At 49.3% G+C, this 14,131-nt stretch overlaps 1 protein-coding gene across 1 annotated transcript in view; it reads left to right on the top strand.

The window, feature by feature from the left end:
* Window positions 1-10,412: 10,412 nt before the first annotated feature.
* Ltf (lactotransferrin) overlaps window positions 10,413-14,131 on the top strand; it is a 14,169-nt gene continuing 10,450 nt past the window's right edge. The window contains exons 1-5 of the mRNA XM_013030218.1: window positions 10,413-10,477; window positions 11,742-11,905; window positions 12,482-12,590; window positions 13,076-13,258; window positions 13,844-13,991. Coding sequence (XP_012885672.1) covers window positions 10,435-10,477; window positions 11,742-11,905; window positions 12,482-12,590; window positions 13,076-13,258; window positions 13,844-13,991 — 647 coding nt within the window. The 5' untranslated portion in view covers window positions 10,413-10,434. The remainder of the gene's footprint in view (window positions 10,478-11,741; window positions 11,906-12,481; window positions 12,591-13,075; window positions 13,259-13,843; window positions 13,992-14,131) is intronic.

Below are 14,131 nucleotides of genomic sequence, written 5' to 3'. Positions count from 1 at the left end.
GAGCGCTCTATCACTTGAGCCACAGTACCACTTCCGTTTTTGTGGTGGTTCATTGGAGATAAGAGTCTCACAAACTTTCCTGCCCTGGCTGGCTTTGAACCGTGATCCTCAGATCTCAGCCTCCTGAGTAGGTAGGATGACAAGCATGAGCCATCGGTGCCCAGCTAAGCTTTTTGTTTTTTGTTCAAGGCTAGCTCTCTATCAACTTGAATAATCAAGGTTTTTGGTTTTGTTTTGGTTAATTAAAGATCAGAGTTTCATGGGCTTTCTTGCAGAGGGCTGGCTTTGAACTGTGATCCTCAGATCTCAGCCTCCTGAGAAGCTAGGATGACAGGTGTGAGCCACCTGCGTCCAGTTTTACCCTTAACTTGATGTATTTTTTATAAGCCTGTCATGGTGGAAAGAGACTGCAGTTGCTTTGCATCGCTTTGGCATTTGGAAATCCTTTACCGCTGACATTGCTGGGCTGGCTCATGTATGGAAGAAGGAGAAATCCAAGCCAGGCGCCGGTGGCTCACACCTGTCATCCTAGCTACTCAGGAGGCTGAGATCCGAGGATCGTGGTTCAAAGCCAGCCCGGGGCAGGAAAGTCCGTGAGACTCTGATCTCCAAGGAACCACCAGAAAACCAGAAGTGGCGCTGTGGCTCAAGCGGTAGAGCGCTCGCCTTGAGCTGAAGAGCTCAGGGATGGCGCCCAAGCCCTGAGTTCAAGTCCCACGACTGATCCCTCCCCCGCCCCCCAAAAAAAGAGTGTGCAACTTCTCTGGGTATAAGGAGAAGCCACCTTCTTCCCCCAAGGGGTGTGGGAAGGGGGCTGGGAAACTAAGCCCTCCACCCCCATCCCATGCTAGAGTGGGTAACACCTCCCCTCCCCAGAAAGGCAGAAAGGATTCTGGGAAATGCATACCACAAGGCCGCCATGCAGGGTCTACTTGCCACGTAGCTCTTGAGTTTGTCTTTATCTGGGTGTTTCTCAAGCAGAGAATCTCACTCAAGCTCAGCCAGGAGATCAGGAAAGAGGAGGAGAAGAGGGGCTGGTGGAAAGGAAGAGGAGGGACTTCTTCTTCCTTTTCCTGTTCCAAGCCTGGCCTGCCTTAGTTCTGGATGGATTTCACTGGGGGCATCTTCACCAGGCTGGCGGTGGTGGTGGGGGGGGCTAGGGGGGGGAGGCTGGGGGGGGTGATGGTAACAAGGACACTGGTGACCAGCCTGACCCCACCCCCACCTCCCCAGTGGAGTTTCTCAATATTATTTGTTCAGTTATAAATTAACTAGATTTGGGCAAGCCGGCTCACTTTAAAATTTTTTTTTCTTCCCTTCCTTTTGGATGCTTTTTGTTTTTTGGATTGTTTGCCAGTCCTGGGGCTTGAACTCAGGACCTGAGCACTTGTCCCTGAACTCTTTTTTTTTGTTTTGCTCAAGGCTGGCATTCTACCCACTTGAGAGCCATAGCTCCACTTCTGACCATTTTTTTTTTTGTTTTTAGCTGATTAATTGGAGACAAGAGTCTCACAGACTTCCCTGCCTGGGCTGGCTTTGAACTGAGATCCTCAGATCGTAGCCTCCTGAGTGGTGGAGGACCAGGCTACAGATCCACTGGGACGCCCAGGAAGACATTTCGAAAGGCTGATCTGGCTCGAGGTTCTGTAGCTCCCTGAGGAAAGTAGAAATGGAGGCCAGATCACTTAGGACCACAGCGTTTTTGTTTTTATTTTTGTCAGCCATGGGACTCGAACTCAGAGCCTGGGCTCTGTCCCTGAGCTCTTCTACTTAAGGCAAGCACTCTACCACTTGGGCCATAGCGCCACTTCCGGTTTTCTGAGTGGTTCATTGGAGAGCAGATTCTCTCGGACCTTCCTGCCCAGGCTGGCTTTGAACCGCGATCCTCAGCTCTCAGCCTCCTGAGGAGCTAGGATGACAGGCATGAGCCACCAGCCTGAGGCTTCTGCTCCCTGATTGTGTGAGTTTCAAACCCTCCTCTTCCCCTCCCCATGCAGGGGTCAAGAGAAATTACAAGAGGAAGAGGCACTCCAGCAGTTATATGTGTTGATCACAAGAGGGCAGTGTTGGTGCGGGGGGGGGGGAATCCTGTGGTCCACACATTGTGAATTCAAAAAAATGCAGGCGGAGATGTGGTTGCAGAAGGAACCCTGTTGCACTGTTGGTGGGAATGTAAACTAGTGCAACCACTCTGAACTGCAGTCCGGAGGTTCTTCAGAAAACTAAACATAGATCTTTCCTATGACCCAGCCATACCGCTCCTGAGCATCTACCCAGAACAACCCAAGCCAGGATATGGTAAAGACACTAGCACACCCATGTTCATTGCTGCACTAGTCCCAAAAGCCAAGTTGCGGAAACAGCCCAGACACCTTACAATAGATGAGTGGATCCAAAAATAAAATATGGTACCTGTACACAGTGGAATTGTACACAGGTACCATTAGATTGCAGGGAAACAGATGGACCTAGAACAAATCACGTGAGGTGGGGTAAGCCGGACTCAAAGAGACAATTGGCACCATGTTTTCTTTTCTGTGCAAAAGCTAGATCTAAAATACTCTAGGACATGATAAATTATACAGGACTCTAGGCATTTTCACACAGTGAGACCAAAGAAGGAGACTTAGGGGAGGAATCCAAAGGCACAATGATTATGTGTCTATTTATATTTATATACAATTATACATACATGTGTGTATATATATATGTGTGTATATACACACACACATATATAAACAAACTCCAAGATATGAAAATAAGAGGGTTTTTGTTGTTGTTTGGTCATTTCGTTTTCTTTTCTTTGATATGATTTATTCACTTCTTGGTGTGTGTGTGGGGGGAACACAAATGTAGCCATGATACTTAATAGATACTGTGTTGAAAGTGAACTATATGCTGAGCACCGGTAGCTCACGCTCCTCAGGAAATTGAGATCTGAGGATCACAGTTCAAAGCCAGCACAGGCAGGAAAGCCCGTGGGACTTTGATCTCCAATGAGCCACCAGAAAACCAGAAGTGGAGCTGTGGCTCAAGTGGTAGAGCGCTCTTCTTGAGCTGAAGAGCTGAGGGACAGTGCCCAGGCCCAGAGTTCAAAACCCACGACTGAAAGAAAGAAAGTGAACGATGTGATTTCTGGGTGGGGACTGGAGGGAAAAACGGAGACAGTAAGGGATAGGATGACACTGTATGAAAGGAAATGTACTTATTACTTGACTTATATAACTGTAACCCTTCTGTACATCAGCTTTCTTTTCTTTTCTTTTTTTTTTTTTTTTGAGTCCGGTCATGGGGCCTGAACTCTGGGTCTGGGCACTGTCCCTCAGCTCTTCAGCTCAAGGCTAGCACTCTACCACTTGAGCCATAGCGCCACTTCCGGCTTTTTTCTTTTTGCTTATGTGGTGCTGAGGAGTCGAACCCAGGGCTTCATGCATGCAAGGCAAGCGCTCTACCACTGAGCCACCTTCCCAGATGTACATCAGCTTTCTAATAACAATAAAGTAAATTTTTTAAAAAGCCAGTCTCTGGTGGCTCACACCTGTCATCCTAGCTACTCAGGCAGCTGAGATCTGAGAATTGTGGTTCAAAACCAGCCCAGACAGGAAAATCCATGAGACTCTTCTCTCTCTCTCTCTCTTCCTTTTTTTCTTTTTTGCCAGTCCTGGGGCTTGAACTTCTATTGCTAAAAAATTAGTGCTCTACCACTTGAGCCACAGCACCACTTCTGGCTTTTTTGAACAGTTCATTGGAAATAAGAGTCTCACAAAGTTTTCTGCTTGGGAGGGCTTCGAACCACCATCATCAAATCTCAGCCCTCGGAGTAGCTAGGATGATAGGCGTGAGCTCCCAGCTCCTAGCTGTGAGACTCTCCAATTAACCACCCGAAATCTGGACGTGGAGCTGTGGCTCCAATGGTAGATGCTAGCCTTGAGCAAAAGAAGCTCAGGGATAGTGTCCAGGCCCTAAGTTCAAGCCCGAGGACTGACAAAAAAAAAAAAAAGCAAGAAAAGAAATTAAATGGCACTAGTGGCTCACGCCTGTCATCCTAGCTAATTGGGAAGCTGAGATCTAAGGATCACAATTTGAAGCCAGCTCGGGAAAAGAAAAATCCATGAGACCCTTAGCTCCAGTGAACCCCCCCCCAAAAAAAGGCAGAAGTAGAGCTGTGGCTCAAGTGGTAGAGCACCCAGCCCTGAGTGAACAAAGCTAATGGATAAAGCTCTGAGTTCAAGTCCTAGTACTCTGTCTCTGTCTCTGTCTCTCTCTGTCTCTGTCTCTCTCTGTCTCTGTCTCTCTCTCTCTCTCTCTCACACACACACACACACAGATGGCCCTGAGAACTGGAGTAAGAGAAGAATTAGACCAGATCAGAGAAGTCCATCACCAGCCAGAATGTCTCCTTATGCATCAGTACCCATAGCCCAGCCAGAAAGGGGTGAAGGAGGAGGTCCCCCTGGACTATTTCATGAGCCAAAGCCTCTTTACTTCCTTCTGCAACCCTCAAGCTTAGATTTCACCGCCTCACATCTGTTCCGGAAAGGTCTTTTTGTTCTTTGTCACCTGCGTCCAATGCAGAAGGGCCTGTAATACGAAGCGTAAATATTTTCCCGGAATGTCAGGGCGCATGGTCCAGAAAGCCAGGACAAACATTTCCTTATTTGTGTGTGTTTGGTTTCCTCCCACAGAGGTGACGAGAGAATTAACCAGGACTGACACACTGCAGTTGTGCAATTGTGAAGAAGCCTGTCCAATCAAGTGTGCCATTAGGCTGGCTAGAAACACTGGGCTTTGGAATGGTAAGACAGTATGGTTCAGCTCTCTCCAGCCATCCATATTTGTCAGTCGTGGGGCTGGTTCATCTGGAGAGAAGCGTCTCCTGCACTTTGCTTCCCCCAGCCTGGCTTTGAACCGGAATCCTCAGATTTCAGCCCTTTGTGTAACGAGGCTAGCAGGCACTAGGCACCAGCGTTTGATTGCGATGAGCCCTTCATGCCTCCAACCATAGCTCATAAAGGTGATCGTGTTGCTTTCCTTCCATGCATGCCTCGCTGCTCCTCTCCGAGGTCCAGAAAAGTACTTTCTAGAACAGAGGGGGGTATTTATCCAAAAGGAAGAAGCAGGAGGAGATTCCTGAGAGACAGACAGAAAGGAGGAAGAGTTCCTCCTGACGAGTTGGTTTTGTGGTTTGAAAAGACGCCGTAAAGGATCAAATTCAGTGGGACAGACCAGAGGCGCTGGGGAGGGGCTGGGTAGCTAGGTGCACACATCTGTAATCCCAGCTACCCCAGGAGGCGGACTCCTGAGGTTTGTGGTTTGAAACCAGCTTGGGCAGGAAAGTCTGTGAGACTCTTCTCTCCAATGAACCACCAAAAAAGCCAGAAGTGGAAATTGGGCTCAAGTGGTTAGAGGGTTAGCCTTGAGTGCAAATGCTCAGGGACAGCTTCCAGACCTTGAGTTCAAGGTCCAGGGCTAACGAGAGAGAGAGAGAGAGACAGACAGACAGACAGACAGACAGACAGACAGAGACAGCAACAGAGAGACAGAGAGAGACAGAGAGAGAGGGAAATGGAGACAGAGACAGACAGAGAGACAGATAGAGAGAGACAGAGAGAGAGGGAAATGGAGACAGAGACAGAGAGACAGACAAAGAGAAAGACAGAGAGACAGAGACAGACAGACAGAGAGACAGAGACAGAGGGAAATGGAGACAGAGATAGAGAGACAGACAAAGAGAAAGACAGAGAGACAGAGACAGAGAGAGAGGGAGATGGAGACAGAACAGAGAGACAGGGAGACAGAGACAAAGAGGTGGAGGAGAAATCTCAGTCAGGAGCAGCCCAAGTCCTGGTTTGTGGGAGAGGAACGAGGCAGGAGATGCAGGAAGACTCCAGAACACTCCAGAAGGGCCCCAGGTCACACACAGAAATCATAATGGCAGAGAAGGGACTGGTTTAGAGAGATTAAGAGTGATTCCCCCCCCCAGCCTCAAGTAAGGAGAAGGAAGAGGAGGTCTGGAGGAAGCGGGGGGTGGGCAGAGATCTAGAAATGGAGGAGAATCATGCAAGGGAAGGATTTAGGAAGGACTGGTCAGGCCGAGAGAAGCAATTTGATTACTGAATTTCTTTCACACATGGAGTAACATTGGGTAATGGTATTGTTGGTTAAGAGCGGTTGCTGTCCAGACCCCTCCCTCCAACTTCCGGTTACCAGGGCTTCCCCTAAAACCCCCAAACCACCCCCCTTATCAAATATTCTGAGGAAATAACTCCAAAAATCAATCAATTAATTAGTGCCATGCATTGCTCTTGAGGGTTTTGGGTTTGTTTTTTTTGCTCCAAGTGGGTGCTCTACCACTTGAACCACATCCAGTTTTCTGGTGGTTTCTTAGAGATAAAGAGTCTCATGGACTTTCCTGCCCGGGCTGGCTTCGAACCACCATCCTCAGATCTCAGCCTCCTGAGTAGCTAGGATGACAGGTGTGAGGTACAGATGCTTGGTTTTCACTATCAGGCTTTAGTTGGTAACTTGTGTATCCTTTTTTTTTGAAACCCCAGAGGGGAAACTGAGGCTTAGATACCCAGAAGGACTAGCTCAGGTCCAGAGGGATAATTAGGAAGAGTTAGTTCAGACCGACACTGGCATCCATTCCCAACTCTGGATTTCTGACTCTCTCTCCCCGCTGGCATTCCTTGCCTGTTTGGGTGTCTTATGCATAAATCCTGTCCCATGAATAAATGAATGGAGGGCATGAAGTAGTGATGAGAGGAGGACTGGGAAGTTGGCTTAGTGGTAGAGCGCTCGCCTTGCATGCATGAGGCCCTGGGTTCGATTCCTCGGTACCACATACACAGGAAAAACCTGAAGTGGTGCTGTGGCTCAAGGGGTAGAGCGCTAGCCTTGAGCAAAAAGAAGCTCAGGGACAGCACCCAGGCTCTGAGTTCAAGCCCCAGGACTGGCAAAAAACAAAAAATAATAAAGAGGTGATGAGGCCTGAGGATTAGCCCTAGCAGCTGGAGGCATTGAAGGAGCCCTGGTCTGGACTCATCCAGAGAAATGAAGGATAACCATAGCTCTTTGCTTTTTAAAATGATTGGGGTGTTATTGGGGTGCAATGGACCAGCTCGGCCGGAGCACTGGGACCGATGGGACAGGGATCTCCGGATAGGTGGGCAAGAAATTGGCGAAGTGACAAACAGACACAGACTCAAAAGAGTTGCATCTGAGTGTATCTTTATTGAGAATTAACATTTTTATACAGTGTGTGAGTGTGACATAGGTTCTTGGTTTATTTAAGTACGTAATCAATTTTTAAGAAAAGCAAAGCACTGATGGATTATATGAAAATTGATGACTATCCCAACCTTTTAAGCTATCTAGCATATAGTTGAATGCATCATCTATTCAGTCTTTTTATGTTTAATAATGAACAAACCTAAGACAAGGCTGTACTTATATTGTACTCTTTTTATTGTTTCCATATATTTTCAAGTCCCTTTGAAACCATCCTAAAAACCATTTCCAGGTTGAGTCAAGCATTCTCCGTTTTCTATAATTTTAATCCCAATATTGGTTCACATAAATTTCTAATTGTTATTTTAAACCATCTTGTTGTTGTTTTGATGATAAACACCATAATGGTCTAGATCTACCTAATCTGTGCATAAAATCTAATGAGTTCCAAAATACCCTTTTTCCTTTTACATGAATCCATCTATTTTCATCTTTGTAAACTTCTGTATAAGGCAACGGTTCTTCGGTCAGCTCAGGAAATGTGATGTCACTAACTTTATATTTTGTGGGAAACCACCATCTATTCCCTATAATGTAAGCCGGACTAAACTTAATCATAACTGTTGGGGGAATCTTTCTTTTCCTTTTAGTATCGGGGTCCCTTTTTCGAAAACTCTCTGAGCTTCTGGGGATAACTCCTTCTAGCTTAGTTTAATTCATGAATTCTGCCTGTTGTAACATATCTGGAAATTTTAAGTTTCTGTATTGATTATGCGTGAGCTGCAAAACCGCTTGTGAAGTTGTAGGAGTTTCTGGAGGCAGCATCACATCAGATGATAGATTGATTGGGGGATTGCCCACATTTAATCTTTGGCCTTAGTCTTTATTACTTAGGGAAGCCATCTCTATTGGACTGGAAAAATACAACATGCTCTGTTCGCGGATCAATAGAAAAATAGCCAAAGCGAGAATAAAAGCAACGAATGTACAGCAAAGAAGAATATAGTTAGAATAAAGGTAGAGGCAATAAAGGTGCAGCCAAGTGTATGGAAAGCCTTGAACCAATACCCCCTTCCTGCAGGCTTGCTTCCTTGAAGCTCTTTGTCTAACGCGATCTCTCAAGCAGACTCCGCAGGAGGTGGCGTGGCTCTGGGGTTTTGAACTCAGGTCCTCACACGGACTAGGTGAGCACACTCTACTAGAACCACCCCATCCCCAGTCCTTTTTGCTCTAGTTTGTCTTCCAGGTTGGGTCTCTTACGTGGGCCCAGGTGGGCCTCAAACTGGGATCCTTCCTATTTCTGCCTCCTGTGTAGCTGGAACTACAGGCATGCGCTACCATGCCAGGTGCTGGCTTCTTTGGGTGTCTACGCTCATCTCAGGCTGTTTCTCAGCAAAAGGCCTATTGGACCTTGTCCTTGTAGACATGAAAAGCAGGTACGGAGGCTTCTGGTTCACTGCAGGTTGAAGAATAACCTCTCTCCCTGGACACAATGCAGTTCCAAAGGAAAGAGAGAGAAAAAAAATGGGTTCTGGGCTCAGGTACTTTCTTCCTGGGGTTTTCCCCAACCTAAGTCTCTTATTCCTTCTGGGAAGAAATTTTCATGTCTGGTCCTCAGCCAACCATGGACATCCTCTTGGCACCACTTTCCTTACCAGAACATTCTCCCCTAGCTCTGGCTTTCTGTACACTTTTTTATTTTTATTTTTTGTCGGTCGTGGGGCTTGAACTCAGGGCCTGAGTGCTCTCCTGAGCTCTTTTGTTCAAGACTAGTGCTCTACCACTTGAAGCCACAGCGCCACTTCCTGTTTTCTGGTGGCTCATTGGAGCCAAGAGTCTCATGGACTTTCTAGTCGGGGCTGGCTTTGAACCACAATCTTCCAATCTTCAGCTAGGATGACAGGCGTGAGCCACTGGTGCCCAGCTATGCTTCTTGATTCTTCTAGAAGCATGAACAGGCAAAGCCTCGGGGCTCGTTCGGGCCCAAAGACGCTTAGCACTCAATAAGCATTAGTCAATTTTCGATTTCTTCACCAGTTTTTGAAATATCATCTTGCAATTATGGATGAAAGCAACTTTTAATGTGGCCATCTCATCTTTCCAAACAAAGGCCAATCTGTGGCCCCCAGAACAAGCTAGTCCTTCTGGCAACACCCACACCCCAATCTTGTATGAGACCCCCATCCAGCCCCACATCAGAGTCCATGTTTGTGCGTTGACATGAGCTGGGATTGAGATATTCAATAATGTCCTTTCTTTTTCCTTTTGTGTATGTGTGGGGGGGGGACTTGAACTCAGGGCCTTGGCCTTTTTATTTTTTTAAATCAAGGCTGATGCTCTACCCCTTGAGCCACAGCTCCACTTCCGGCTTTTTGATGGCTCACGGGAAATAAAGAGTTTCACAGACTTTCCCATCGTGGGCTGGCCTTGATCTGCGATCCTCCGGATCTCAGCCTCCTGAGATGCTTGGATGACAGGCGTGGGTCCCTGACACTAAACCAAACAGGGTCCTCTTTAGAACCCAGGGTGCTACGTGGCAGCAAAAGACAGGTCTTAGAAATCCACAAGTGAGGGCTGGGAAGGTAGCTCAGTGGTAGAGTGCTCGCCTAGCATGCATGAAGCCCTGGGTTCCATTCCTCAGTGCCCCATACACAGAAAAAGCCAGGAGTGGCGCTGTGGCTCAAGTGGTAGAGCGCCAGCCTTGAGCCTAGAGAGGTTCAGGGACAGTGCCCAGGCCCTGAGTTCAAGCCCCAGGGCTGGCAAAAAGAAAAAAAGAAACCCACAAAGTAGAGACACTTTCCTCCTCTCCCTGCAGCCCCACCCCCATCCCCCAACCCTACTAATCTGTATTCCCCCTTCTAGAAAACACAGAAACTACAGCCTGGCACCTGGGTCTGGTTCTATAGAACCCAAACAGGTTTACAAGGGAGGTGCACACAGGGTTAGTTGTTTTTTTTTTTTTTTGGTAGTTGCTGCTGTGACCCAGTCTCCCCCTTCCCCCCACCCCCCCTCACCCCTCCCTCTTGGAACCCAAGAATCAAGGAACTAGCAAACCTGCCCTCAGGCTGTGGGAAGGGCACCTGAGACCTGTTGGGTAACAGGATGGGGCCTATCCCCTTTGAGGTCCCCAAGACTGGATAAAGGGGCTCCCAGAGAGACAGCAGGAGGCAGATCTGTTCAGGTCTTGGACCTACCACTGCAGGCATGAGGCTCCTCCTCCTTGACCTGCTGTTCCTGGGGGCCTTGGGTGAGTACAGGGGTCTGGGCAGGAAGCGGGGAGAATCTCGGCTGCACAGGGCTCTGCTCTGAGCCTACCTAGCTGTCATTATGTTCTCTTGGGGTCTCCTAAGATCTTTGAAATCCATACACTCTGTGTGTGTGTGTGTGTGTGTGTGATGGGCCTTGAACTCAGGGCCTGGGCACTGTCCCTGAGCTCTTTTTTGCTCAAGGCTGGCATTCTACCACTTGAGCCACAGCACCACTTGTGGTTTTCTGGTGGTTTGTTGGAGGTAAGAGTCTCACGGATTTTCCTGCCCAAGCTGGCTTTGAACCACGACCCTCAGATCTCAGCCTCCTGAGATCTGACAGCCACCAGTGCCTGACAGCCTGGTCAGGTTTCTGTCTTAAGCATATGCCTGGGACTAGAAGCTTCCTCTTGGAGGCAATGGTGAGAGAAAGTAGTTCACAATCAAATCAATTTCATGAACAGCTCTGATCAAATCAACGCTAACAGACCAGGCAGCTGCCAAACCCCAACTCCTTCTCTTTGAAGAACAATCTAGAGAGATTTTAGATTCACTCACCACTGCTAAGTCAACACACATGTGGTCTGGGCACCGGTGGCTCACGCCTGTCATCCTAGCTACTCAGGAGGCTGAGATCTGAGGATCAAGGTTCAAAGCCAGTCCAGGCAGGAACATCCATGAGACTCTTATCTCCCATGAACCACCAGAAAACCAGAAGTGGCGCTGTGGCTCAAGTGGTAGAGCACTAGCCTTGAACTGAAGAGCTGAGGGACAGCACCCAGGGCCCCACGGCCAACCAAAAAAAGAAAAAGAAATCACAGAACTCTGGCCAAGGTTGAGGTCTGGGAGTCCAGCAATATGTCTTCCCTGGAGCAGAATGGCTGGCTCCTTGCCAGGATATACAAAAGGATCAAGGGATCGAAGCTTCCAGAATGTGGGTCACACCCATCAGAGGAAATGCAGTTGTGGCCATTAGACAGTAGTGGAGGGTCTTGAATTCGGGGCCTGGGTGCTGTCCCTCAGCTGTTCAGCTCAAGGCGAGCGCTCTACGCCTTGAGCCACAGCACCACTTCTGGTTTTCTGGTGGTTCCTTGGAGATAAGAATCTCATGGACTTTCCTGCCCAGGCTGGCTTTGAACCACGATCCTTAGATCTCAGCCTCCTGAATTGCTAGGATGACAGGTGTGAGCCACTGGTGCCCGGCTTGAACCTTTTTTGAGTTCCTCTTCCTCCTCCTCCTCTTCTTCTTCTTTCTTTCTTTCCTAGGATTGTGCTTGGCTGCACCTAGAGAGAATGTTCGATGGTGCACCATCTCCCAACCCGAGGCCACCAAATGCTCCAAGTGGCAGAAGAACATGGAAAAAATAGGAGGTCCCCCTATCAGCTGTGTCAGGAAGAAATCCACTCGTCAATGCATGGACGCCATTGTGGTGAGCCAGAGAGGACCAGGCTCCATGGGGGAGGAGGGGAGGGAAGCAGGAGACAGGTGGATGGAATGTTCCAGAAAGTAGGCAGACCCTGCAGCCCCCTCTACTCTGCAGACCGAGCATCTGTAACTTGAGAAGAGTCTTCCTGCAGAAGAAATTATAGTCTCACGCCTATCATCCTAGCTACTCAGGAGGCTGAGGGCTGAGGATCACAGTTCGAAGCCAGCCTGGGCAGGAAAATCCATGAGATTCTTTTTTTTTGGCGGGGGGTGGGGTGGGGGGAGGGCTGGTGCTCTACCACTTGAACCATAACTCCACTTCCAGCTTTCAGGCAGGGTCCTTGGAGATAAGAGTCTCAAAGACTTTCTTGCCTGGTCTGGCTCTGAACTGCCATCCTCCAGATCTCCGTCTCCTGAGTAGCTAGGATGACAGGCGTGAGCCACCGTGCCCGGCTGAAAGCTGATCTTTTAAAATTCCCTTCCCACCATGATCGGATGCTTTGCTGAAACCCTGAGGGCCCATAGTTTTCTGGACTGCGTAGGTTTCCTTTGGAAGTTGATCGGCTCCCTTTTCTTCCAGGCGAAGAAGGCAGATGCCATGACCCTTGATGTCAGCTTGATGTTGGACGCAGGGCTAGACTCCTACAAACTTCGACCCATAGCTGCAGAAGTCTATGGAACGGAAGCCCGTGAGCTCCCCCCTGGGCAAGGCCTGTGCTGGGGTGGGGGGAGAAGAGGACTCAAAGTAGACGGGCATGTGGTGAACACCTGGGTAAAAAGACAAGAACCTCCTAACCAGAGCCAGCCAGGTGTGGGTGGCTCCCGCCTGTCATCCTAGCTATTCAGGAGGCTGAGATCCGAGGATCACGGTTTGAGGCCAGCCCCAAGTAGAAAAAGAAAAAAGCCCCCTTCTCTCTTTTGCTGGCCATGGGGCTTGAACTCAGTCCCTGAGCTCTTTTGCTCAAGGCAGGTGCTCTACCCCTTGAGCCACTGCACCACTCCTGGTTTTCTGAGTGGTTTATTGGAGAGAAGAGTCTCACGGACTTTTCCTGCCTGGGCTGGCTTCGAACCACGATCCTCAGATCTCAGCCTCCTGAGTAGCTAGGATGATAGGCGTGAGCTACCAGGACCTGGTCTGGACTAAGGCTTTCTCTTCTCTGTCTTCTGCTTACAGAACCCCAGACCCATGTTTACGCTGTGGCCGTGGTGAAAAGCAGCAGCTCATTACAACTGAACCAGCTGCGAGGTGCGAGGTCCTGCCATTCGGGCCTGGGCGAGGCCGCCGGCTGGACGATTCCTCTAGGTCTCCTCCGTCTGTCCTTGAACTGGAAAGGCCCCCCAGAACCCCTGGAAGCAGGTAAGACATTATGAGGGGGCCATGGCTGAATGACACCCAGGCAAGGCTCCCTTCTTTCTTTATTTGGTTGGTGGTGGGACTTGAACTCAAGGCCCTGGGTGCTGTGTCCCTGAATTCTTTGTGCTCAAGGCTGGGCGCTCTACCACCTGAGCCACAGCGCCACTTCTGGTTTTCTGATGCTTCATTGGACATAAGAGTCTCACGGGCTTTCTCTCCCTGGGGCTGGCTTTGAACCGCGATCCTCAGATCTCAGCCTCCTGAGTAGCTAGGGTGACAGGCGGGAGCCACCAGTACTGGCTTATAGGCCAGGCTTTCTGGGATAGGCACAGGTATGGATGATCAGGGGGGGTACAAGGGGGGGGAAGGCCCATTTTGGGGTGATCTTGTGGGCCTCTTTAGGCTTTCAGGAAAGGCCACATGTCTGGAGTTGCCAGTTTTGCTCTGGAGTATAGAAGAAGAAGTGGGGTGTGTTGGGGGGGTCTCTCCATTTTGGGGGTGCGTGCGGGGGGAGTGGTGTGGCTCATGCAGTCCAGGCTGTTCACCTCTCTGCGTATACCCCCACACCTCCGTCTCTGTGCTCAACAGCCGTAGCCAAGTTCTTCTCCAGCAGCTGTGTCCCGGGGGCCGACAGGACTCGCTTCCCCAATCTGTGTCACCTGTGTGTTGGGACAAGGACCAAAAAGTGTGCCTTCTCCTCCCAGGAGCCCTACTTTGGCAACCGAGGGGCCTTCAAGTGAGTGACCAAGTCCCTCCCTCCCAGCGGAGGCTGGGCCTCCTGGAAGCCGGGGAGAGGGCAGATTTTCCTTCCTCTTCTTCCTTCCTTCCTTCCTTCCTTCCTTCCTTCCTTCCTTCCTTCCTTCCTTCCTTCCTTCC

This window comes from Dipodomys ordii, unplaced genomic scaffold, assembly GCF_000151885.1.
Source record: "Dipodomys ordii isolate 6190 unplaced genomic scaffold, Dord_2.0 Scaffold128, whole genome shotgun sequence".
Taxonomy (NCBI): Eukaryota; Metazoa; Chordata; class Mammalia; order Rodentia; family Heteromyidae; genus Dipodomys; species Dipodomys ordii.
This window is presented reverse-complemented; position numbering and strand designations above follow the sequence as displayed.